The 26,182-nt window shown below is 38.4% G+C and overlaps 1 protein-coding gene across 2 annotated transcripts in view; it reads right to left on the bottom strand.

Annotated features, from left to right (window-relative positions):
* vps13a (vacuolar protein sorting 13 homolog A) overlaps positions 1-26,182 on the bottom strand; it is a 419,442-nt gene that overhangs the window by 239,454 nt on the left and 153,806 nt on the right. For both annotated transcript variants that reach the window (XM_072585252.1, XM_072585262.1), the window contains exons 23-29: positions 24,347-24,482; positions 23,972-24,062; positions 20,580-20,752; positions 17,097-17,253; positions 12,321-12,400; positions 6,834-6,893; positions 1,051-1,216 (exon numbers count right to left, since the gene is read on the bottom strand). In XM_072585252.1, coding sequence (XP_072441353.1) covers positions 1,051-1,216; positions 6,834-6,893; positions 12,321-12,400; positions 17,097-17,253; positions 20,580-20,752; positions 23,972-24,062; positions 24,347-24,482 — 863 coding nt within the window. The remainder of the gene's footprint in view (positions 1-1,050; positions 1,217-6,833; positions 6,894-12,320; positions 12,401-17,096; positions 17,254-20,579; positions 20,753-23,971; positions 24,063-24,346; positions 24,483-26,182) is intronic.

Genomic DNA, 26,182 nt, shown 5'->3' with positions numbered 1-26,182 from the left:
ACACACAGAGAGAGACACACACACACAGAGCGAGAGCGAGAGAGAGAGAGAGAGAGAGAGAGAGAGAGAGAGAGAGAGAGAGAGAGACGGGGGGGGGGGGGGGGGGGGGCAGGCACAGAGAGAGACAGCCAGCCAGCCAGACACAAAGAGGGAGAGCACGAGAGATAGATACACACACACACACACAGTGCGAGAGAGAGACAGAGACAGAGATAGCGAGACACAAAGAGAGAGAGAGAGAGAGAGAGAGAATGAGACACTCTCACAGAGAGAGAAATACACACAGACAGAGAAAGAGAGCGAGTGACAGAGACACACACATAGACAGAGACACACAGAGACAGGGAAATAGAGAGACAGACACACACTCACAGACAGAGAGAGAGAGAGAGACAAACACACAGACATACACACACAGGGACAGACAGAGAGAGACAGACACAAACACAGAGACAGACAGAGAGAGAGAGACAGAGTCATAGAGACAGACAGAGTCACAGAGACAGACACAGACAGAGACAGACAGAGAGAAAGAGAAAGAGACATAACACAGAGACAGAGAGAGACAAACAGAGAGAGAGCAAGACACACACAGAGACAGAGAGAAACAGACACACAGACAGACAGAGACACAGGGAGAGATAAAGAGACTCAGAGAGAGGGGGAGAGAGAGAGAGAGAGAGAGAGAGAGAGAGAGAGAGAGAGACTGAGACACACAGAGACAATTTGAAGTTGCCCATCAGCCTCACAATATTATGCATTTGCACGCATCGGAAGCTAGATATCCAAATACAGAAGGTCCGGTTCTTTGCAGCCTAAATGTGTTCTCTTCTCAAACAGTATAAAATGTTACTATCTCGTTAGATTGATATCCTTGCAAAAGTCCTGATGATCACAAGACAAAAACGTACTTTTTTTCCCAGCAACGCCAATGGAAGACCATGAGAAACTGGAATATGAATTATCACCTCAGATACAAAAGAGAGTTTAGAAAAAAAAGGTAAAGATATTATAGAAAGTAAATTAAAGCAGAAGCTGAATATTTCTTACATGTCTTCTTCTTTGTAAGGAGCTCTTCTTTCTTCTCCTCAATTTCAGGAGCCTGTTCGTCTGAACTGACCTTGGTTTCTGATTGTGGGATAAGGTTCATCAGGAAATGAATGGAGCTTAGCAGAGCTTCACTGTGTAAATAAACATCCAAAGATGAAAAGTTCACCTAAATGAAAATAAAACAAACAACTTGAGCATTTCTGAGGATATCAAGTAATTCTTGATAACAAAATCTTTTAATGCAACATAAAAATAAAACTAGTAAGTTCACAAAAACAAAAATCTATTTCAGATTGTTTAATACTTTCAGTAATATTTTCTTAAATACTAGTTGAAAAGTAATTCAATTCCAACTCATATGATCACGTGTCTTAACACCTTCTTTCAGTCCAAGGTGATTGCTTCTCCCTGAATTGTAAGTAGATAAGCAATTGCTGTCCCACATGGTACCAAGTGCCAGATGGTGGTTCTTAACTCTATAATCAAGCTTAAATGTGGTTGAAAAGTCTACACTATGGGAAATAGCCATCTCAAACATCTCACTTTCTGCGAATTACTTGAGGTGCAGTGGCTGTGTTTGATGCAGACACACTCCATTTAGCAGTGATCTCACCAGGACAATGAAAATTGGGGCTTTGGTGATGGAATTTCACAGTAATTTTAAAAAGCCACTTATATTTCCTGTCATCACCTGTTAATTTAAATACTTCAAGTAGGAAATTAATATGGCCCTTGAGAGTTGTGGCTTTAAGTTTAATGAGGTGGTGATGGTTGAGAATACTGCTGAATTATTTTAATTCTGTTTCTGTAGGAGTATAAATACCAAATATATCAACATAAATACAGAAGGTAACATTACAACCAGAGTGCAAGACTTAAACTCAAGGAGTCATCCGTGAAAAGTAAAAAATACTCTGGCAAAAATCTCAAGAGAAATTAGACTCCTGGTGACTATACCTTCCAGTGTGTTACTGGAATTCTTGATTCAAATTAGCTAAGGAGCATGAAATAGCTGTGTGGTATCTCTAATTGGAAGGGATGGGTTTTCTGCTAGCTATGCCAATGACTGACCAATAGCCCTTCCCACAGAAACTTCTGCCCATGAGGATTTTTCTGAACACTGGGAATTGGTATTGATAGGTGCTGTCCCTTCATCTGTGAAAACAAAGTGATTTTTTATGTTGAATATATTATGTACTCACATCAAGTTTAATTCAGGCAAATCAAAGCCAAACAAATGCAAAGTGCACGAACTAGAGACAGATTTCTGGGTGTGGGGTTTCCATTGGGTTGTGTGGATTTTTTATTTAAAAAGCAAAATCTGCCATAATCAACTGTATCAGTGCAAAATTCAGAAGATATTAGAAATATGAAAGCATGATAATAGTAACTTGCTGCTGAACGCAGCTTGAAACGGTGAGGGTAGGCAATCTGGTGAATGAAATAATTTCAAGAATTAATCTCTTTCTAAACTTTAGATTAGTTTGGACTTAACTCTAAATTTATTGAAGTAACCTTCTTTGCATCTTAGTCAGGAATAGACTCCTGGAAAGGCAACTACAGTCAGTTTATGAAATAGCTTTAGAAATTGAGGTCCCCTTTAAACTGATTTTTTTGTATTGCCTGTGGAGTACGAGACCTTCTGTAATAGCTGCTATCGCAGTTACTTCCCTTCCCAAACAATTTCTTAAACACAGACAAAAGGCAAATTAACGATAATAGTTGTGAAGGTTACCAGGCCACTAATGCCCACAATGCCTCATGACACAGGTTGTTTAGCAGATACAAAAATCTGTCCATAGGAAAAATGGAAACAGAAAACAGATCTTACAATGCAAGTGGAGAAAGTTATTCTGACATCGTGAGGAGCTGTCCTGTGCTCACTGGTTAAAAACAATTTAGACACATCACAGAGATTACTAGCCCCAAAGAACAGGATTTATCAACAAGTGCTGAGGCAGAAGGCATGCCTTGTAGGAGCAGTCCTCAGCAGGGAGCTGTCTTCTTGACATGAAAGATGTAAAAAAGAAGTGGAGGTAAGAGATCCCATCATATCAGCCAAACAGCAGGATGCTGTCTTCACAACTTTAATGGGGTTGATACATTCCATACCAACTGCCTGTTCATTCTCCAGTATCAGTCAACTATCCTCAAATGTCATGGGTCGTACTTTTTTTGTCTGATTAACTAGTGTATATCTAAATCATTGTTAATTGAACTTAATAAGCTGTCTGAAAATTCCTTACTGAGATTTGTGAATGGTCACCTGCCTAAATTAGGGAACAGTGTTCATGAACCTACCTAATACTTAATTGAACTGCATTCTCAAGTCAACAGTGCTAACTCATCTTCATAGAATCTCATCTAGCATACACTAAGTGCACAAAATATGCAAGCACGAAGATAGCAGCTTGTCAATGAATACAGTTTGAAAACAGACGAGACATTCATCACTGAGGAAGGAGGTGCTCTCCTGATAATTTATCAAAAAACGGTCAGAGAAGGAGCTTGGTACTAGCAGGTGAAGTTCAATTCAGAAACTCAGTAGCATTGTTAGGTAAGCAGATAGCTGAGCTTCAAGATTTATTCTGTAAGCAGGTCAGTAGTTGAAACTGATACGGGGGAGATTATAAGATTAAATACAAAGCTTAACATTTTAAATACTTAATAATCATGAACTGTTACAGGGTAGCCTCGATTATCCAAACCACATGGGCAGGGAGCATTTTGTTCAGATAATCACATGTTCGGATAATCGAATGTTCAGATAACACAGTTTACCCAAGCATCGGGACCTTGAGATCTTGTTCGGATAATCTATGTTCAGATAACCAAGACTGTTCTCTCCTATTTCTAAACTTAATTAGCTAGATAGAACACGTTAAAGATGGCACGCCAGGCTCCATACTGCAGCTGTTGTGAAAGTCCAAGTGAACACCTGCCTGATCCACAGCAATCTCTTTTGCAGCAAGAATCTGTATCTCAAGCAAGTTAACCTTAGAGTTGATGCACTGGAATCTGAACTTTAGACCTAGCGATGCTTTGGGGCATGGGTGGGTCAGGGGTCATGATCCAAGTTTCCTAAGTTAAGAGATGACCATTCACAAAATACACTGTACAGAATTTTCAGAGCTTGTTATGTTTAAGCAGCAGCCGCAGTTTGGATTTACATTAGACAGACAAAAAAATGCTCATGTTTCAAAGCAATGACATAACACACTAGGATGAGTAACTCATTTGCTCTGATTTATTTTTTCACTTCTGCAGAGATACAATGAAAAGTATTATTTTGTGCGCTACAAGTATCAAAGATGGCCACGTAGTAGCAGCATAGTGCACAGACTCCTTACCCCAGAAGCCCATGGCTTATCTACTCAGTTTGCCTTTACTACTTTTCTTTTTCTGTTTTTAATGTTGATCAATTAGTAAAGATATCAAATTCATCATAGCTTAATTTACAAGCTTCAGCTGTGAGCTCCTTCTCAGCGGTGGTTGCTTCCGGCGGTCCAAAATGGCATTTTTTCCCAGTGTGTTGGTCTCAGCCTGCGGACTGGTCACTGATGGGACGGTTTGTCCCATTTACAGAGCAGTCCGGCTCAATCTTAATCTTTCAGCTCGGTGTTTCTATGTGTCGACAGGTCGTTTTATCCATGGGTGCGGTCTTGCACTGGCCCAATGGTCTGACAGCTCAGCATTTTAAATGGTGTTCCTGGCAGTGGTTTTTCTTCAGATGCTTTTGGTATGATAGAGTAGCGTCCTAGCATTTCGGTCTCTGTCCTATTGTGTCATTCTCTTCCAGAATGTTGTTCTATCGTCTCTTGATTGGATTTCTTCGAGACAAGGAGCCTTTAAGTGGATCTTGATGAACGTTGTCTTATATTTACCTTTTGTAAGATATAATTTTATCATGACTTCTGTCATAAATATAGGCACCATGGTAGGGCAACTTAGAACACCTTTCATTGTATTTTTTCTTGTAAAAATTACATATGACAATAAATTTTAAATTCTAATAAATTCAACCAGACAAATCATTCCTCACATTAGTATATCAAAGGAATAGAACAGTATACAGAATATAGTCTTACAGCTACAGAGAGGTTGCAGAGAAAGATCAACTCTAATATAGGAAGGGAGCATTCCTAAGTCTGATAACAGTGGGGAAGAAGCTGTCCTTAGATCTGTTGGTTCATGTACATGTTTTTAAACTTTTGTATCTTCTGACCAATGAAGAGGGTGGAAGAGAATATAATCATAACCACTCCCACCCTGGTTATGTTGGCTGCTTTTTTGAGACAGTGGGAAGTGTCGATGGAGTCAACGAAAGGAAGGCTGTTTTTGATGATGGACTGGGTTGCGTTCACAAATCTCTGTAATTTCTTGCTGCCTTGGGAAGAGTAGTTGCACAGCAAATGGTGATGCATCCGGATGTGATGCTTTCCACTGGTGCATAAGTAAAAACTGCTAAGAGTTTTTGTGGACATGCCAAATTTCCTCAGCCTTCTGAGGAAATAGGAGCATTGGTGTGCTTTCTTGAGTGAGTAGTGGACATGGATAGACCAGGATATATTATTGGTGATACTTACTTTTGGGAATTTGAAGCTCTTGACAAAATCCATCTCAGCACCACTGATACAGACAGAGGCGTATCCTCCATTCTGCTTCCTGAAGTCCTGATCAGCTTCTTCCTTTTGTTGACATTGAGGAAGAGATTGTCGTTTTTACACCATGCCAATTAGCTGTCTACCTCTTTCCTGTACTATGTTTCATCATTGCCTGAGATTCCAACCCAGTATGGTGGTGTCATCAGCAAATTTGTAAATGGAATTACAGCTGAAATATGCCACACAGTCATGAGTGTATGAGTATGGTAGGGGGCTGAGTATGCAGCCTTGCAGGGCACCAGTGTTGAGTATTCTCATGAAGGAGATGTTGTTGCCTATCCTTACTGATTACAGTCTGCGGTTGATGAAATCAAGGATCCAGTAGCAGAGGGGGGGAGCAAAAATCTAGAACTTGGACTTTGGAAATGCATTTTGTTGGAATTATGGTATTAAAGATGGAGCTAAAGTCAATACATAGGAATCTAATGTGATGTCCTTGCTATCCAGGTGTTCTAGGGATGAGTATTGGGCCAGGGAGATGGCATCTGCCATGGACCTATTGTGACAGTAGTTCTATAATACTAAGGTAGCAATAGACCTGGGATACTGCCAGTAATGATCATAATGTTTGATCGTTTGGCAACAGATCTAGTAAACAATTTCTTCTGCTAATTTGAACTCATGACAGCTCCTGTGCTGTCCTATCTCTAAAACCCCTTGCTACCTTAATGCATTTTAGAAACTAGAATGAAAACTAGAAAATTTCCAAGCCCTATTTGCACTTGACAAAGCATGAGCTAACCAAGTTAATTCCTTCCTTTAGTTGTCAAAGTGGGTTGTGTAAAGCATGCAATAGTGGAAGCATAACAACCTTTCAAGATTCAACCATCAAGGACACTTCAGTGCAAAAAGCCAAGATAATTGTAGAAACAAACGCTTATTCCAAAAAAAAGTCAGTCACTGACAGAAAGGAGGCAGAAAATGCAAAATTGTTCATTGATACCTAAAAGACAAATAAAAATACATCTATTATCTGGCGACTTATAACATGCTACTCTCTTGGATGCAGTTTTTTTCAACTAATAAGCTATAACAACGATGTGCTGTAAACAGCATTCTGGCTGCTTTTGTTAGCTGAGATAAACAAAATCTATTAAGCAGCCCCGTGAATTAATTTACCTTTATGAGTTGCTCAGTGTTTCTGTAGGTGGTTTTGAATTCTGGTCCATCTTTGTTAGCCTGGAAAAGAAAGGATTATCAGTTTCTTTCTCATTTTATGGAACAGGCACTGATTGATTTATTCTAGTTTTAAATATGCCATTCAATGTAGTGAGCAGAGATAGTTCGGAATTCACAAAGCCAGTTCATTGTCAATTTCTTAAAGGCAAATAGGGATGAGTAATAAATACCACCCAGCCAGCAATGTCCACATCCCATGAAAGGAAACATCTTCTATCTCGATGCCAAAAAGAAGTCAGCGACACCAAGTACACAAACTTCAAGAGTTTAATGATTACATTTTCAAATTTGGCAATGTGATGTTACTTACTTTAAAAAAGTGTGAAATAACCAGCTGATTACTAGTGTAGCTGTAGAAAGGTGATTTAAATAAACTGTGAAAATATTCAGTTGCTAATAGGACTACAGAAATACTTAAAAATTAGTTTGAATATTCTACTGAAAGAAAAGGAACAAGAGGTAACTTCACGAATTATGAAGGGTTTTGATAGAGTTGAAAGTGAGAGGATGAATTTGCTTGTGGTGTATTTGTAACAAAATACATGTAACAATAAATAAATCAAAACAAACTGGAGTACATCAATGAGATAATTGCTATGAATTGCAATGGGGAATTCAGAAAACAATGGAGTACTAAGAATGTGGAACTTGCTAGAACAAAGTAAAATGGACGTGAAAAACATCAAGGGAAGCTAAACAAGTATATGAAAGAGAAGGGAATACAACATTATGATGGTAGATGTAGATAAAGATAAAGATAAAGATAAAGATAAAGAAACTTCAAGGACAGGAGAGAGACTGGCATGGTCTGGGCGTGAACAGCTGGTTTCAGTTCTGCATATTCAATATTACCCTTTATGAAATCAAGGGGTCTATTCATAAAAATGCCAAATCGTTCTAGTAAAGTTTTTGCCTAGCCACAACACCGAAGCAGCTCTCAAAATCACAAGGTTATATCCTATGTAACTGTTCCAAAGACAAACTATCCCTATGTATGATACTCAACGTATCTGTGGCTTCGAACATGTTTGATATCATCCTGCCCAACACTTTGCCACAATCGATCAACCGGGTGAGACTGTTCTTGCCTGGCTCGCTTTTATTTACTTGTGGGATGTGGGCATCACTGACTGTGCCAGCATTTATTGCCCATCAATAGTTGCCCTCATAAAGGTGGTGGTGAACTGCCTCCATGGAGCACTGCAGTCTATGTCCTATTCTCATCTAAGTTAACCATAATCAGGATATTGCAATGGTTTCTTTCTTCCTGTTCCCACACCATTACTTACAGAATGAAGCAAGTATTTGTTCTTGCTTCTCTTCTCTTCACATCTACATATTGTCCCTCAGCAATATCATCCAAAATCACATTACTTTTTTCATTCGTTGACCGATGACATCCTTCCAAACTCAACGCTGCTCGGACACAAAAAGGTAAATATTGCAGATATTGGAAATCCAAAATGAAAGCAGAAACACTGGACAAGTATAGATCTGACAGCGTCTGCCAAGTGTAGAACATAGTTCATGCTTCATGCTGCAAGGGAAACACCTCAAGTTCTCAGATCACTCCACAAAGCAAATCCCTAGTTTCTAATGCCATTCTCTTTAAAGGTCACCAAACTGAAAAAAAAGTTTATCTCTCCATTGATGCTACTTTTGGACTATTTCCTGTCTAACTTCTAATCCCTGCCACTCACAAAAACCCTCAAAAGATATCCCACTCATCTAGTACTAGTCTCTCGAGCCAGTCTGATTTTAATCACTCCACTATTAGTGATTATGTCTTCAGTTAACCAGGTCCCAGAGTGTAGAATTCCTTTTCTAGAACCCCTCTACTTCTCATTTATTGAAGATACTCCTTAACATTTACTTCTTGGACGAAACTTTTGTCACAAGATCTTAGTTTTGAGAGGTTCGGTGTCATGTTAGTCAGAGTCAGATGCATAGCATCTCTAGGAAACAGACTCTTTGGTCCAACTCATTCATGCCGTTCAGATATTCTAAATTAATCTCGTCCCGTTTGCCATCACTTGGCCCATTTCTCTCTGAATATTTCCTATTAATATACCCATCGTTTCATAATATTTTGGGTTTTTATGTAAAATATACTGTATAATTTTTAAGTTGTTCATCTCTTCACTAGACTTGGTGAACACTGTCTCTAGTCTCATAGTTTGCCTGTTTTGTAAAATTACCACCCAGTGCCTCTCATGTATCATCTACCTTTCTGTTCATACTGTCCTTCACTTGATAAAACATCACTGTCCTTTTTCAGTTTCCAAGAAAACTTTGCAGGACTGAAATGTCCATGATAGTCATATTAACATTCCTATGCTTTTTGGGTAAAAAGATCCACAGACATCTTGTCAGGATTAGAAAACTCTGAAATGTTTCACAAGATTCTATTGGAAATACAGAAGTTTAAAGCTAAAAATCACAACACCATGTGCAGGGGTGGGTATGAGTGTCTGTGATAGAGTGTGAGTGTGTGTGAGCGTGTGTATGTGTGTGCGAGTGTAAAGGGGCATAAGTTTTGTGAGAGGGTGCGTGTGTGAACATGACAGTGTATGTGTGAGCGTATGAGAGAGGGTCTCTGTGAGTGTATGGGTCTGTAGGAGTGTGTGTCTGTCTGTGGTGCAGTGGGGTCACCTGTAGTGTGACATGAACCCAAGGTCCCGGTTCAGGCCATCCCCATGGGTACTGAACTTGGCTATCAGTCTCTGCCTGCCACTCTGCGTTGTTGCATGTCCTGAAGTCCATCTTGGAGGTCAAATGTCCTGGAACGTTGAAGTGTTCTCCAACTGGGAGGGAGCACTCCTGTCTGCTGATTGTTCTGTGGTGCCCATTCACCCATTGCTATAGCTTCTGCTAAGTCTCACCAATGTACCATGCCTCAGGGCATCCTTGCCTGCAGCGTATGAAATAGGCAACTTTGGCCGAGTCACAGGAGTACCTGCCACGTACATAATGGGTAGTGTCCCCGCATGTAATGGTGGTATCCGTTTCGATATACTGACATGTCTTGCAGTGTCTGCCGTGACAAGGTTGTATGGTGTTGTCCTAGAAGCCAGTCACTTTGCTGTGAACAATGATTTGGTGGTTGTTTAAAGGCAAGAAATGGAGGTGAGGGGAAGGTCTTGACAAGGTGCTCAACCTCATTCATAATGTGTTGCAGGCTGCAAAGAACATGGCATAGTTTTTCAACTACTGGGAAATACTGGACAACAAAGGGTACCCTGTCAGTGCAGCTTGTGTCTGTCTCCTGAACAGGTCGGAACTGGCAGTTGAGGGCATCCTTGAGTACTTCCAACTGCCCGTCACATTCGTCCTCATCTGAGCAGATCCTGTGTCTATGTAGGGCTTGTCTGTAGGGGATGACTGTTTTAATATTTCAGATGGAAGCTGGAGAAGTGTAGCATCATGAGGTTATCCGTGGGTTTGCGGTAGAGTGAGGTGCTGAGGTGCCCATCCTTGTTGGAGATGCATGTATCCAAAAATGAGACAGTACTAGAGAATAGTTCATGGTGAGTTTGATATCACTGTGCAGTTGTTTCAGTGACTCCTCCCCATGGGTCCAGAGGAAGAAAATGTCACCAATATACCTGGTGTGTAGTGTTGGTTGGAGCGGTCTGGGACATTCAACCTCGGACTTTCGGGTGACCATCCTCTAAGGCAGACTTCGGGACAGGCAACAATGCAAAGTGGCCAAGCAGAGGCTGGTAGCCAAGTTTGGTACCCATGGGGATGGCCTAATCTGGGACCTTGGGTTCATGTCACACTACAGGTGACATCACTGCACTACACAGACAGACACTCCTACAGATCCACACATTCACACAGATCCTCTCTCATACACAACCTCTCTCTCGTATGCTCACACATACACTTCTACACTCTCACACGCACCCTCTCACAGACTTATACACCTTTACACTCATACACAACACACACACTCACAGACACTCATACTCGCCCTCGCAACCCCTGCGTGCATGAGTGTGTGCACGCATACACACACAAAAATTTGTACTTGCAGAATTACATTTTACTTTGCTCAAAAACTGCATGAATCCATGCAAAATTCTGTAAATCCCTTTTTTAGATTAGAATCAGTCTCAACATTGGGCATAGACAGCCTCACAGAGGGCACCTCACACTTTCAATGCATTATCTGGGCCAACATGGCACCTATTGTTAAAGTTCACTTGAGAATGTAACTTTCAGAAAGTTCTGCAACATATGAAAGAACAGAAACCATTCTAAAAGATGAGAGACTTAACAAACAATCCAGGTCTTTTTCAATTTATAATTTCAGTTATATCACACTGTAAACTTTTGCTATAAATTCTGCGTCCTGTGATCTTATGCTCCGCAACCACCAGATGAAGAAGCAGCGCTCCGAAAGCTAGTGCTTCCAAATAAACCTGTTGGACTATAACCTGGTATTGTGTGATTTTTAACTTTGTACACCCCAGTCCAACACCGGCACCTCCAAATCAACTACAGGAGTTTAACAATGGATAAGGGAGAAAGCTCCCATCAGTTCTCTAATAGTATCCACTGCCTCCTCATCATTTAAATAACTTGGCAGGATGGGTAAAAATAATTGGTTTTGGATAATTGTAATATACTTTCTGTTGAGATTACTTGAAGATAAATTGATGAATATTCTTCTTAGCTAATTTGCAAATCTGAACACAAAAAGCCAGCAGTTTATATTTCGCTCTTGAATGCTCTACTCATTATTAAGGAAATGCAGCATTTAGCTGCAGCCTGTGTCTTTAGGAGCTTTTTAAAAATGTATGCAAGGAGAATACAGTATGGACTATATTCATCTGGGCAAATAAAGCTGAGCAAAGTCTCTAAAGATTATGACTGCAGTGCTGCCATGACCCCACAGCAATACTTAGAAATAGTTGAAATTTAGGTGGAGTAGGATAAGAGAAAAACTAAGGGACATGTTTGTTTACGCTCTCACTCAGAACATAACTGACCAAGAGGAGGAATATTCTTGCATCTTTTAGTGAAATTAGAACTTAGTTGCATGAGGCTAGGCAGGTCAGGAATGTGGAATTATGCCAGTCAGCGTAGATTAGGGCTATTCTTGAAGTAAGTTTAAAATAAGATTAATAAACTCAATTTATTGAATGCCTATATTTAGTTTTGTTACCAATTTATGGATAAATAGTTACACAATTGTAACTAAATGTCTTTAGTTGTTCCAGTGCAGTTGCACAGAAAATTGAAATTTGGGTGATAGGTTATATATTAGAACATTCATAAACGTAGAAACATAAAACAAACCAATGATAAAATGAAAAAGCTTGACATTTAACAATATAAATACAATGGCCGTTACAGAAAGAAATGAATAGAACAAATATTCCATGGTTGGAATGCCATTTCATAAGCATTACTGCATACCTTAATATATTCAATAGTAAGGAGATCGTCTTCAGCATTGTCCAGAGTAGTGATAATATAAATGGGTTTGTTTTTAGCATCTGAAAGATATTTTACAAATCAAAAGATGGTGGATAATTTATATATACTTTCAATAAAAACACTTTTAAGCAATTACAATCAGAATTAGGTTTGTCAAATTATTACCTTGGTTCTTGGAGTATTATTTATCTTTTTGAAGGAAAAGTAGTAGCTCCATTTAATGGTCACTTTCAACCTCAACATTCAGAGAGGCAAAGAAGCTTTGCCTCTCTGAATGAACAACTGAAAACCTAGTATGTGTCTTCATCCTCCTGAAGCCCACATTCTCCAATTGATTGTCATGTTTCCTTCTGTACTGCTAAAAAAATACATTTTGTCAAAGATTGGTGGCCTAGGGCAAATCAGATTGAGAGATGAACAGATGACTCAATAACTGATGAGGGAGAAATGGGTTATAGCTCATACAGCACTAGAACCAGTACTGGGGAAAGAACCTACAGCTGGACTGTTCTGGAGCTACTATTCTTGTAAACTCTGTAACAAGGGAATTACAGAGGATGTTAAACTAAATATGGAAAGAAAGGGTTTAAATCTGGGGAGATGTGATAAACTGCAGAGTACAGACAGGACAAGTGAAAAGGTGAGAATTGATAAACAGACCATAATAGGAAGAGATAGATAGTACTAAGAGTAGGTCAACTGGTAAGGTGAAAGGTTACAAAAATAATTAAAGGAAAGATGAGAAACTGTGTTTGAACACAGGTGGAATTCCATAAGAACATTTCAAACCAAGAGGAAGTAAACGGTTTGCATAATTGTAAGTAAGTACAATTTGATAAACATTGTGGAAACACAATTTCAGGAGAGTATAGATTGAGATCTGAACATCGAAAACTACATGGCAATTACGGAGGGCAGAAAGTTAGCAAACAAGTGGCAAGGTGATTCTATTAACTAATGACAAGATAACAATATAGAGTGATGATCCAAGCTCAGGAAATTAGAAAGTTGAAGCAATTTGACTAGAAATTAGAAATAACAAAGGCAAGAAGTCACTTATCAAGAGTGGTGCACAGGATCACGAAGAGTAACCATGTGATAGGACAGAGTGCAAAAGGAAGAAATACTGGGATCCTGTCAAATCATAGGAGATTTTAATCTACATAAAGACTTGAAAAATCAAATGGACAAAGGTAAGGGAAGCTAGTAAAGGAGATAATAGGATGTTTTCAGGGTAGTTTATTACAGCAACATTTCCTGGAGCTAGAAAGCAGGATACACCAGACCTCACATTGTGTACTGAGATATAATAACTGATGTATCAGTTTTCATTTCCCAAAATTTCTTATTTTCAGGCAAGGTTTCTTTAGAAAGAAAAATAGTAAATTTAAGTCCTTTATTCGAAAAGGGAAGGAGACAGAAGCAGAAAAAGTACAGGTCAGTTTGTTTAACATCTGCCACAGAGATGATTTTTGGAGCTACTATTAGAGACATCATAGCAGATCACTTAAAGGTCAAGGTAAATCAGACAGAGTCAAGCTACATGAAAAGTTACTGCAGACCTAAAAGTTGTCCTATTGGTATGGATAAAAGGTTGGCTAATTAATAGGAAAAAGCGAGCAGGCTAAATGTATGTTTTTCTGATTGGCAAAGTGAAATAAGTAATGTATCACAGGATCAGTACTGGAACCTCAACTTTCTATAAGTTAAATAAATGACTTGAACGACGTTTGTTGGTGACACAAAGGTAGAAAAATAAACTGTGAAGCAGATATAAGGAATCTTAGATAATTTAAAGGAGCGATCAAAGATCTAGCAAATTGAATATAATGTGGGGAAATGTAAAACTATTTCCTTATACAAGGATATAAAATATAGTTGGAACCAATTCAGAGAAGACTTTGGATCGAATACGTAAAGTCAGCAGGTTGGCTTGTAGCAAGAATTAAGTACACTAATGTTGCATCTGCTGGAATTTATAAGCATTCGAAAAATGCAAGATTTTCAATAGTCATGACAGGATTAAGATAGGACATTTCCTCTTATGGAAAAGTCTAGAAATAGAGGTCACAGTTTAAAAATGAGGAGTCACCGACTTAAGATGATTTTTTTCCTTCCAACAGTCTTGCATCTTTGCTTTTACTGCCATTTGAGGAAAAGAATTCCAAAGTCTCTGAATTTTTTTCATGAGATAGATTCTTGGCAAGCAAAGGGGTGAAAGATGAAAGAGAACGTGGAATAAAAACATCAGCCATTGTATTACTGAATGGCTGAATAGCCTGAGTGGCCTACACATGCTCCTAATTTGTATGCTCATAATACATATGCTGGAGGAGTTCTGTGGCACAGTGGTAGTGTCCAAGTCCCACCTGCTCCACAGGGTAGGTGTGTTCTATTGACCAACTAATACAAAAGATATGGGAGAAATAAATTTGCAAGGAAGTTCAAGAAAGGTGCAGCAACAATTAAGAATTGTAATACAAGATTGCAATTATTCTAATTACAGACATGAATAGTAATACTGTAAAAATCACTCCATATTCTTGCAATTTTCAGATAAAGGTATGTTGCCAGAGAACTAAAGAATTAAAAATGTTGCATCCTTATTAAAAAAACATAATAAGAATAAGCTATCAACTACAGACCAGTAACACTGGTGATGAGAGCATTCTTAGAAACAAGAATCTAGGACAAAATTAACAGTTTCCTTAACATGAGAGTCCAGCACCACAGGCAGCAACTTATACACTTTTCATTGTACTCTTTCCAGTATTTGAGAGAAACTAGATAATTCCAATTCAATTAGAAAAGTCAACATGAATTTCTTAAGGGAAAATCACATTTAATTAACTTGAGATTGTTGATGAGTTGATCAGAATGGTTGATGTGATGCTCTCGGGGTTTCAAAATAATTTAATAAAATATCATACAACAGGCCTATGATCAAAGTTGAAGCCCATGAAATAAAGAGATAGATGCAACATGGAAACAAAATAAGTCTATCCTTATCAACCAGTGTCAAATGTGTTTAGGAGATCGTGAGGACTGCAGATGCTGGAGAGTCAGAGTCAATAAAGTGTGACACTGGAAAAGGCACAGCAGATCAGGCACCATCTGAGGAGCAAGAGAGTTGATGCTTTGGATATAATCCTTCATCAGGACCGGTGTTTATGTAGACAGAAGATGTGTAAGGACGGGGTTTTCCCATAGGTCTGTGACAGCACCTTTGCATTTCTTATGACATATTAATGGCCTAGACTTGGTGTAGAGGACCGTTAGTGCCATTTCAAAATGTGCAGTTGATACAAAATCTGGAGGATAGTAATTGACTTCAAAAGGGACATAGGCGGTGGAAAGGGTGGAAAAGGGGGTAAATTAAATTACAACAAATACTTATTAATCATCACTAATGACTGCATGTAACAGGGCTCTGAACCATTTGATCCACTGGTTGTGGAGTTGCTTAGTTGTCTAGCATATGCTGCTTACACTGATTGGTATGCAAGTAATCCTGTTTTGTAGCCTTACCATGTTGACATTTAATTTGTACATACGCTCAGTGCTGTCCTCAGCATACCTTTCGCAGTTTTTATTGAACCAGTTGTCTAGAGTGGAGCGTGTGCTGAGCCTTATGATTCTGTTGTTGATAGTTGCCCATTGTAGCTCAGTTGTGCAGATTTGAGTTGCTGGATCTGTTCATAATCTATCCCAGTCAGTATACTAGCAGTACCACACAAGACAATGGTGGGTATCCTCAAAGTGAAGACAGGATTGTGCAGTGGTCACTCCCACAATACTGTCACGGACAAATGCATTTGCTACAGGCACACATGACGCGGGTGCAGTCAAGTCCACTTTTCCCTTCACCACAGGGAATAGACCCAGTACAGCTCTTCCAATTTTCACATAGCTACTAGATGTTGGAAAGCTGTATGGCGTTGCTGTCTTAAGTCAATGCTGAATTGTCCATCCAATTTCATTGTTTTGAGACTTTGTAGCAGCCAGATTCAACTTGTTGAACAAAATGTTTGTTCAGTCATTTCAGAGGGCATTTAAAAAAGTTAGCCCCATGCTGTGAAACTGGAATCACATACAGACCAGATCAGGTGGGGAGGATGGATTTTCCCTCCTTATAAGGCATTAACAAAGTAGAAAGGTTTTTACAACACTTATGAGACAAATAGTTTTTTTTTAATTCCAGATTTAAAAATTGAAGTTAAATTTCACCATCTGACATGGTGGCAAGATTTGAACATATTCCCAGAGCATTAGCCTGGGTTACTAGTTCAGTGATAATACCACTATGCCACCACCTTTCCCCATTATTGTTGCCATAACTGATGTGGAAAATTGACATTGGACATACTTACATTATCCATGTAGAAACCTTATCATATTAAATTGATGTACTTTATTTCAAACGTACATCACTAATTTCTGGCATGCATCTCAGTATGACACGTTATTGTACCAATCATGAAAACAGTACTACTCCACTTGTGAAATTCACAGATCACAGGCCACAATTTAAATGGCTATTCAAGACTAAATGTAATGCAGCAATCTGGAAATTAGAGAAGTGTTATAAATTATTTAAGTTTTATTGCCACAATGAAAGTTATGGACACAAAACTGAGTGTTTTTTTTGCGAGTCTGGGTATTCATAGGTATCATTTGGTACTACCTTTTTAGAAAAGCTTTCAATGCATAAAACAATTATAACAATTATAACTTCGGAAGTCTTTTTCCTCTTACCTGTCTGCTCAGGGCATTTTAAACTGATTTCTTTCAGAAATGTGTGTGAAGTCATATCGTATGTTCTGATTTTAAGCTCTGTGCCAAGTCCGACTATTTCCAGTTCTAATACAGGGCTTTCAGTATCCTCTACATAACGATAGACTCCCAGTGAAATCTAGACATGTCGTTGAAATAATAAAATTAGCAATAAGCACATTTAAAGTTAAAAATTCAATATAATAAATGAGCAGGATCTATTAGCACAATTTTGAGTCTGTTTTAAATGCTTTTAGGTTTTATGTCAACTTTAACTTACACTATTGTGCAGCCAATAATATTTTACATGACAGAATTCAAATGTGCAAATATTTAATAAATCACCCAGATTTTGCAGTTAGCAGGGAAACAAATGAAGATGACTGATGACCATTAAAAAGCTGCTCACCGTTACTAATAACCATTGTAGTGAACATCTCCCCAACCTGACTGTCACCAAGTCACCAAAAGTGATGGCAACAACAGGGTAACCAACCAATCACATTGAACAGAGCTAAAAGTACACAGTCCTTCAATTTCAATATAAAATTTTCAAACTATTAAATAAATTGTTTTGATTATTTTAGATTCTGCCTTCATTCAAAGATGAACAAATTACAGCAGCAGCACTGGTATGAAATTCTAGCTTTTCACATGGTCCTGTGCATATGTAGACTCCAGAAGATACAAGAAACCTTCTATGGGTACAGAACAAGGAATTAAGCCTAGATGGATACTATATCAAACAGATGACCTAATCTCACTGGCTGAAAGGCATCCTTTTTTACCACATTATTCTAATGTTGTGAGCAACATATAAAAAGAAAGTGCTTTCACTTTCTCATAATCATTAATTCCAACAGTCAATGGTATTTTACAAAATGTACCCTGTGACCATAATTTGTAGCATGTAACTGTTTTTGCCGGTTCTATTCAAGCTTTTTTTCCCCAAAAACAATTATTCTTGCACATGACAAAAAGGTATTTGATATAAAAGGTTGATCATGCTCCCAGGAGGACAAACCTAATCAATGAGCAAAGACATTTCTATCCAACTGTTCAGAGATGCTGTTACTTTATGCCTTGGGAGCAGCTAGGACTTAAAGCCAGGCCTACCACTGTGCAACAATCAGCAAGTGTAGATATTTCCTAGTCAACCTGTTCAGAGGTACTATGACACTGCTGGAGCAGTTGGTCCTTGAACCCAGGCCTCCTGGCCCAATGATAGGCACCTACCACTGTGCCACACGTGTCCTAAATCAATAAGTGCAGTGTCCTAGACCCAAACATCTTCAGCTGATTCATTAATAGCGCCATTTCCATTGTAAGGAGTGGAGATTATACACTGTTCAGCATCATTCACAGACTGCTTCAGTATCTGAAGAGTCATTCAGACTTGATAGGGGCAAATGACATTCATACCACACAAAAGCTAGGCAAAGACCAATTCTAATGCAAGTAAATCTAACCACCACCCTTTAACATGCAATTGCATTTCTACTGCTCAATGCTGCACCATCAATATGCTGAGTGTTACCATTGTCAAAGGCTAACTAGACTAATCATATAAGTAGTATGGCCACAAAAGCAAACCAGAAGCAGAGATTTCTGAGATAAGTAACTCATATCAGACTCGCCCAAAGCAATACCATTTTAGAAGGTACAAGTTAGAAGCGTGGTGAAATTTTCTCCACTTTCCTGTTTGACTGCAACTCCAACTATTCAATAAGCTTGACACCACCCAAGCCAAAGCAGCTCTGATCAACATGCCATTCACCACCATTGACATTCATTCACTCAACAATTCAGTGACAGGCATATACTCTTTGGTTGTATTACAGCATCTTGGCAACTTTCCTTGATATTGGGTTAAAATCCTGGAATACCCTTCCTAGCGGTACTGTATTTACCTACAACACTTTGACAGGTATCAAATTCATAGACAATAAATATAGCCCTCGTCAGTAATAGCACATTGTATGAATAATTACTTTCACAAGCTTCAAAATTCGAAAATCACACAACACCAGGTTATAGTCCAACAGGTTTAATGGAAGCATACTAGCTTTCGGAGTGTCGCTCCTTCATCAGGTGATAGTGGAGGGCTCCACTATCACCTAATGAAGTAGTGATACTCCGAAAGCTAGTGTGCTTCCAAGTAAACCTGTTGGACTATAATCTGATGTTGTGTGATTTTTAACTTTGTACTCCCCAGTCCAACACTGGCGTCTCCAATTCAAAATTTGAAGCAGGTTATCCCAACATACTTTTATACAGTGCAGGTCATCTATGTCAGAGCACTAATCTATCCAAAATATGGTTAATTGGCAACAAACTGTTTCAGGATAATCTACAATTAATTTATTTGTATACAGAACATTAACTTTGCTAAGAGATGTGAACATGAAGCGTTTTGTTTTTCCACTTATTAGGACTGAAAGGCAAGAAAACCAACTCATGGTAGAGCATAAAACTTGTGCAGTTTGAAACGTTGGTGCTGATTGCTTGGACTATGGCTAGCACTGAGAAAGTTTACTGGTTAAATTAAAGCTTGGCCAGGTGACACCAATTGATCATAGGGATGGAGCAGGGACTAGCTGTATCCATAGCCCTCTTCTCATTTTGTAAAATAGTCATTTTCTGCTTAAAATTGGTTTTATTGTGTTGTAGTCCTTATAAATGCAAGTCAAAAAATTTCAACTACATGCCCCTCACTCATGGTGATAAATAAAAGGTGAATACTACTAACCATTTCCTGAAACGACAACTTGTATTAGTACGTAACCTTTCATTTAACAAAAATATCCCAAAACACTTCACAGGAAGGTCATGAAACAATAAGTGATACAGAATCCCAGATGGGGATATTATTTTTGTTTCTTTGAATAATTATATTTTCTAGTTGGATGTTAAACATTGGGCCTATAGGAGGAAGGGGCTTCCTTCAAAGGGGCCCCCTTTCCATGCCACATACATCTCCACCCATGGGTTCATTTATTCCTTTGATTTCTCCATCAATGCACCTGCATCCTGTATGAGACCCTATACTTGCCTGCTCCAAGACTCTGGGAATTATATCTGGTCACTCTGTGTTTCCAGTCCTGGCCACCACTGTTACTGACTAGAGCTGCTGGCCAATTGGATGGGCTGGCTCCTCTGAGGCAGGCTTTCTGCATGAGTGAGAAATGTAAATGGATCTCCAGCCTTTAAATGCACCTAGAGAACTGAATGGCTGCAGGGATGCATTTCCCTCTGACTCTTCAGGTAGCGAGGTGGGAAATCGAGTCATCTGAAAAATCCTACTTTAGGGTTAGAATTAAAAAGGCCTGTAAAGATTTTGGCAAAACTAATGAAATTGTTCCGAAGTACAGTCTGAAGCTTTCCAAAATGAGATCTATATTCAACATCAGTAAAATTTCAGGCAACATCAAGGAAAAGCATGTTTTTAATAGTGAAAATAATTACCTTTGTTATTTCAAATTGCATTTGGAAGTCAGTCATATTTTTCATAGATTCTTGCTTTCTCAATTGTTTCTTGCGTATGCTTTCCGATCTTTGCAATGAAACAGCTTTGGCTGGCAGAAATGGTGCATCATCCACAGGTGAGCTTGGAGCATCATAGAATTCATCATCTGAATCTATGAAAGTTAAATTTGGTTACAAATTTGACAAAAGGAATTTTAAAACAGACAAATGTGCTACATGGAAAAAAATGCATCTTTATTTACAGAAATGCAGATATAAACAATACTTCCTTCTTCTCAGAAACCTAATTCAGTTCATTCTGTTTGAGAGTAAAGCTATTTTTAACACTTAGTTGAAGATTAGTTTAAAATTTCCTAGCTCACCTCCAGCGATCCCAAACTTGAATGGATTTTTTAAAATGATGTATATACAAACTCAGTAAAGGTCATTTCCACTAAATCCACGTTACCCATGGTGGAAAGGAATACGGACCAAACAAGAACAACAAAATCGGTAAGTGCACAATTTTAGAAATCTCCTACCACACAGGACTGTGCCATGTCGCTGTCAATTAGGGGAAGAAAAAAAATTCAGGTCTGGGGCCAACCTTGAGAGTATGTGGATCGAAGAGGACAGAATGTATTCAGAAGGGATATGAAACATGACACAATGCTCTTAAATGCTACAATATTAGAATTATACAATGCCTGCACTATTGAAGGAGGCTATTCAGCCCATCAAGTTCACACCGACTCTCCAAACAGCATTACATCCAGACCAACACCCCATAGCCTGTCCCTGTAACCCTGCACCTTCTATGGTTAGTCCACTGAGCCTACACACCGCTAGAAGCCAAAAGCAATTTAGCATGGCTAAACCACCTAACCCGTACATCTTTGGACTGTGGGAGGAAACCAGAGCATCCACTGGAAACTCACGGAGAGAGTAAAAACTGTGGCTTGGTTATGAGAAAAGAAGAATATCAGCAGCAAGAGAGAGATAATTTTTGACAATATAAAGCAAGAAATATTAGACTCCATTTCAGAAAAGCAAATGGCTAAAATAGGACAAATATCAAAAGTATGATAAAATGTAAGTTAATAACCAAAACTACGAACAGAACAAAGTATATAATTTTAATGAGAATGCAGGTATTTACTATATGTAAGAAAGCATGTTTGAACTTTACACAGGTTTTCTACAACAACTGAGATCATCTAAGTTATTTAACCATAAGCTGATCTTGATCCTGTTTTATTGTCAAAACATTCTAGTTTTCAGACATTTCATTTCTAGAAGCATATACCTTCTTTCAAAAGTAAGTAGTTGATGGGTAGTCATGGACTAAGCTAGAGGAAGACCAAGGTTGAAATGGTTAAAAATTTGAAAAGGGACTCTGAAAACATCCAAAGGTATATTTGATAAAGCACCACTAAATAGATTGTCAGTGAAGTAGAAGCTTCAAAAGTGGTGATGAGCAGTTGCTGTTTGGACCTTAATTTAGAAATACCTTAAACTATAAAATGATTCTACCATCTTTACCAGCAATTTCCTTTACAATAATCGCAATGTGAGTGAAGTTTCAGTCCTGTCTTAACTTTAATTTTTTATTCAAAATTACTTTTCCTAGTCATTTTCCTTGGAATGCTGAAGGACTCATACACTTCCTCCAGGTCTGATGGACTTGAGACTTCTATCAACTCTTACAGTCTGGAGATTCCTACAATTGCCCACTTGACAGGATGACATTTCTTCTTCCGAACTCAACCAACAAATAGCCCCTTACCGTATGTTTCTTTAATGGGATTGGATAAAGACAGGAAAAAATCTGGATAAGGGGAACACAACGCAACATTGCCAAGGTTGCTGATAATGTAAAATTAGGCACAATCAGGAGTTGTAAAGAAGCTTCAAGGTAATTTAGTCAAGTTGAGTCATTGGGCAAACAATGGTAAATGCAATTACAACGTTAGCTAAATGTGAACTTACACATTTTGATGCAAAAAGGAAAGGAAGGCCACTATTTAAATGATAACATATTGGGAAAGACGGATGTACAAACATTTCTCGGTGCCCTTGTACACAAGTCAATAGAAATAGACAGGCAGGCAGAGCAAGCTGTTAGGAAGGCAAACAGTATATGGCCTTTCTTGCAAGAGAATACAAGTGTAGAACTAGCAACTTATTACAACAGTTATACAGATCCTTGGTGGCATCACTCCTAGAGTACATTGAATTTTGTTAAGCCTAGTGAGCCAAAAGTACAAGTTTGTCTGGTGACTGGGATAACTACCATTAAATAGATACTGGGTGTGTAAAAAGCAGACTTCAGTTCAAACAGAAGTAAATTTTATCCCTCAGCTCAAGGAAAGTGGAAATCAAAACGTGAAAATGCAGTAACCTTAAAGGCAACATGTTTCAGCTTAGGTGTAATTATATTTCACAAAAACAAACAGTGACTCACTGACTGGTTCATTTCAGTTTTACTGTCAATTCACATTGGTTCTTTGTTGTTCAAATCAGCTTTGATTATTTTCATGCTCTGAAATTTTTAAAACTGATACTATGTAAACAGTAAAGATAGGTTTGTAAAATACTTAAAATTGTGGATTAGTCGACAACAATTACAGAAGCTGTTAACATCACAAAGCATCCATAAATGATTTTAGAAGAAGGAACAAAATCAATTATGTAAAATGAACAAAAATTGCTAAAAAGTGCAAAGAAAATATCAAATATTGGGCAGAGTAATGAGCAAAACTATTTTCACTTGTAGCAAAGTCATTCTCTATTTTGGAGTCAATTCAGGAATTGCTGGAGGAAATACAGTTTAAAAATTTAACTATGGGGGTTGTAGGAGCTGAGCAAAGGTTTTCCCATACACTGATGTTTGGGATGAACAAAGCAATCCAGTTACATTAGCACACTGGCCTATGCTTTTGGGACAATGAGCTTGATCATGAGATGCTGAATATAAAAGCTAGAGGAGTTAAATAAAAGATGTGGTCAAACACCATATAGAACACACATTGTTTTAGGTACCCGACTTTGCAAGATTACTCTGTACCTGATACACTAGCATACTTGGTGTGAAGGAATTTAATTGCAAGGAACTGGGCAAACTTAAATTACATTCCTGACAATCAAGGATGTAACTGGGTGAAATGATAAAAATGAAAGAAATAATGATTAGCACTAAAAGTAAATTCAGCAACAAAGTAAATTAAGCTAAAATGTCTTCTTACTGTGCAAGTCAAAATGTGGCATGCACTGTACCAGAAAAGACAGATGCAAAATGAGGTGGTGTATACAACAGTGGCATGTGTTTACTTGGAAGGTAGAGATGTTGCAAAAGGGCTTGTATTTTAATACTATATTCTTGCAAACCTTACCTGCCATACTCAGAACAGAAGAGTATAGGTCCTTTTGTACAGCTCTTTTTTGAACAGACCGTGGCGTCATATTAGGTGATACTTTCTGTGGCTAAACAAATTTCAAATATCAAATGAGAAAATTAACTAGACTCTAATTATAGTCTCCAATTTACTTCAAAACATTTACCTTCCAAATAAATTCTGGAAAAATGATTTATCCCAGAGAAATTTACAAAAGGATGTTAATTTAAAATTATTCCAAAATAGTAATTTGCATTACGTTAGATATTATATGGTTTGTTGGCAAAACCGGCTTTCTACATCAAAGAAGCTACTAATAATCAGACAGCATTCTGCATATATTTTACTTTAAATGCAAAGTTTTAAGCTTACCTGATGGGATTTTATGGATGGCGATGGTGTATTACTTTGTGGTTTCGGAATACTATCAATCAACTCTAAAACTCGTTTAAGTTTTTGGTCTGAGATACAAACTGAAAGTAAAGCAAGTCCACCATAAACTTTAAACCTATTCAAAAAGATAAACACTACATTAGATACTTAATCAACATATGCAAAACCACCTTCATTCTCTATTGGGAATTTCAGTTTATCTTAAAATATTTTGTTCATTTCAAAATTGTGTCCAAAGAGCATCCCATCTAAAAAGATATTGATCTAAAGGTATTTCTACAGACTGGCTCATTAATAAATGAGCTGGAAATGTGTTGCTGGAAAAGCGCAGCAGGTCAGGCAGCATCCAAGGAACAGGAAAATCGACGTTTCGGGCATAAGCCCTTCTTCAGGAAGAAGGGCTTATGCCCGAAACGTCGATTCTCCTGTTCCTTGGATGCTGCCTGACCTGCTGCGCTTTTCCAACGACACATTTTCAGCTCTGATCTCCAGCATCTGCAGTCCTCACTTTCTCCTCATTAATAAATGAGCAAGGAAAGGGTTAAACATTGCACTATTGTTAGAGAGTTAGTCACCCCACAAGTTAGGGGCAAGAATGGAAGTAAGCAATGGGAGACTGCCAGGCAGTCCAAGAGTAACATGCATATAGTGCAAGGGTTGACCAGTCTGTTTAACCTCTTCATATGAATTGATCCCTGCCTCCCAGTTGAGTGTGTGCATCTCTTCTGACCTGCTTCAAGAATAGAACTGTCCACAATAATCTCAATATGGAATAAATATTACCCGGGATAGCTCCAACAAGCAACAGTACTTTTATACCCAATTGCTCTTGCAATGAAATCCACTTGCCAGAAAACTTTTCAAGTCTGTTCTAATACTCGATAAAATCATGATTGATCAATGTGTGTTTCAAACACTGCCATCCCACATCTCCTCCCTAATATCCTTTAATTTTGTTACCTAACTATAATCTGTCTACCTCCATCTTAAATATATGCAATGATCCCATCTCCACCGCCTTCTAATGCAGAGTATGTTCCAAAGTTCCAGAAATCTTAGAGATAAATGAATTCCTCTAACTGTCTTAAAAAGGATAGCCCCAATGTTAAAATACAGTATCTTCAAGTTCTGAGCGCAGTTAGGATAGCAAAAACACTCTTTTTATGCCCACCTTGTCAAGATCATTTAGGATCTTATAAACTTGCGCCCAGGCTCTTTGAAGTGCCAATGAAATCAAATCCAGTCCGATCTTTCTGCATTAACTAACCCATTCGTTGCAGGAATTAATTTAGGAAACCTCTGCTGAATTCCCCCAGTATATTTACATCCTTCTTCAATAAAAATCCAAAACTGACACAGTATTTAAAGACAAAAAAAAAACAAAGAACTATAGATGCTGGAAATCAGAAATAACTGCTGGGAAAAACTCAGCAGGTCAGACAGTATTTGTGGAGAGAAAGCAGAGTTGATGTCACTAGACCTGAAACCCTTCTCCAGAAGTGATAATAGCTTGGGAAAGGTTGGTACATATGCTGGCATGCCAGGAGCAGCATCAGGCATACCTAAATATGAGGGGTCATCCTAGTGAAGCTACCAAACAGGACTACTTGTGTGCCAAAAGGCATAACAACAAGTGATAGACAGAGCTAAGCGATCCCACAAGCAACAGATCAGATTTAAGTTCTGCAGTCCTTTCACATCAGTTGTGAATGGTGGACAATTAAACAACTCACTGAAGGAGAAGGCTCCACAAATATCCCCATTCTCAGTGATGGAGGAGCCCAGCAAAGAGGACAATTATTTTGTGGGATAAGA

Source organism: Chiloscyllium punctatum, chromosome 2, assembly GCF_047496795.1.
Source record: "Chiloscyllium punctatum isolate Juve2018m chromosome 2, sChiPun1.3, whole genome shotgun sequence".
Taxonomy (NCBI): domain Eukaryota; kingdom Metazoa; phylum Chordata; class Chondrichthyes; order Orectolobiformes; family Hemiscylliidae; genus Chiloscyllium; species Chiloscyllium punctatum.
This window is presented reverse-complemented; position numbering and strand designations above follow the sequence as displayed.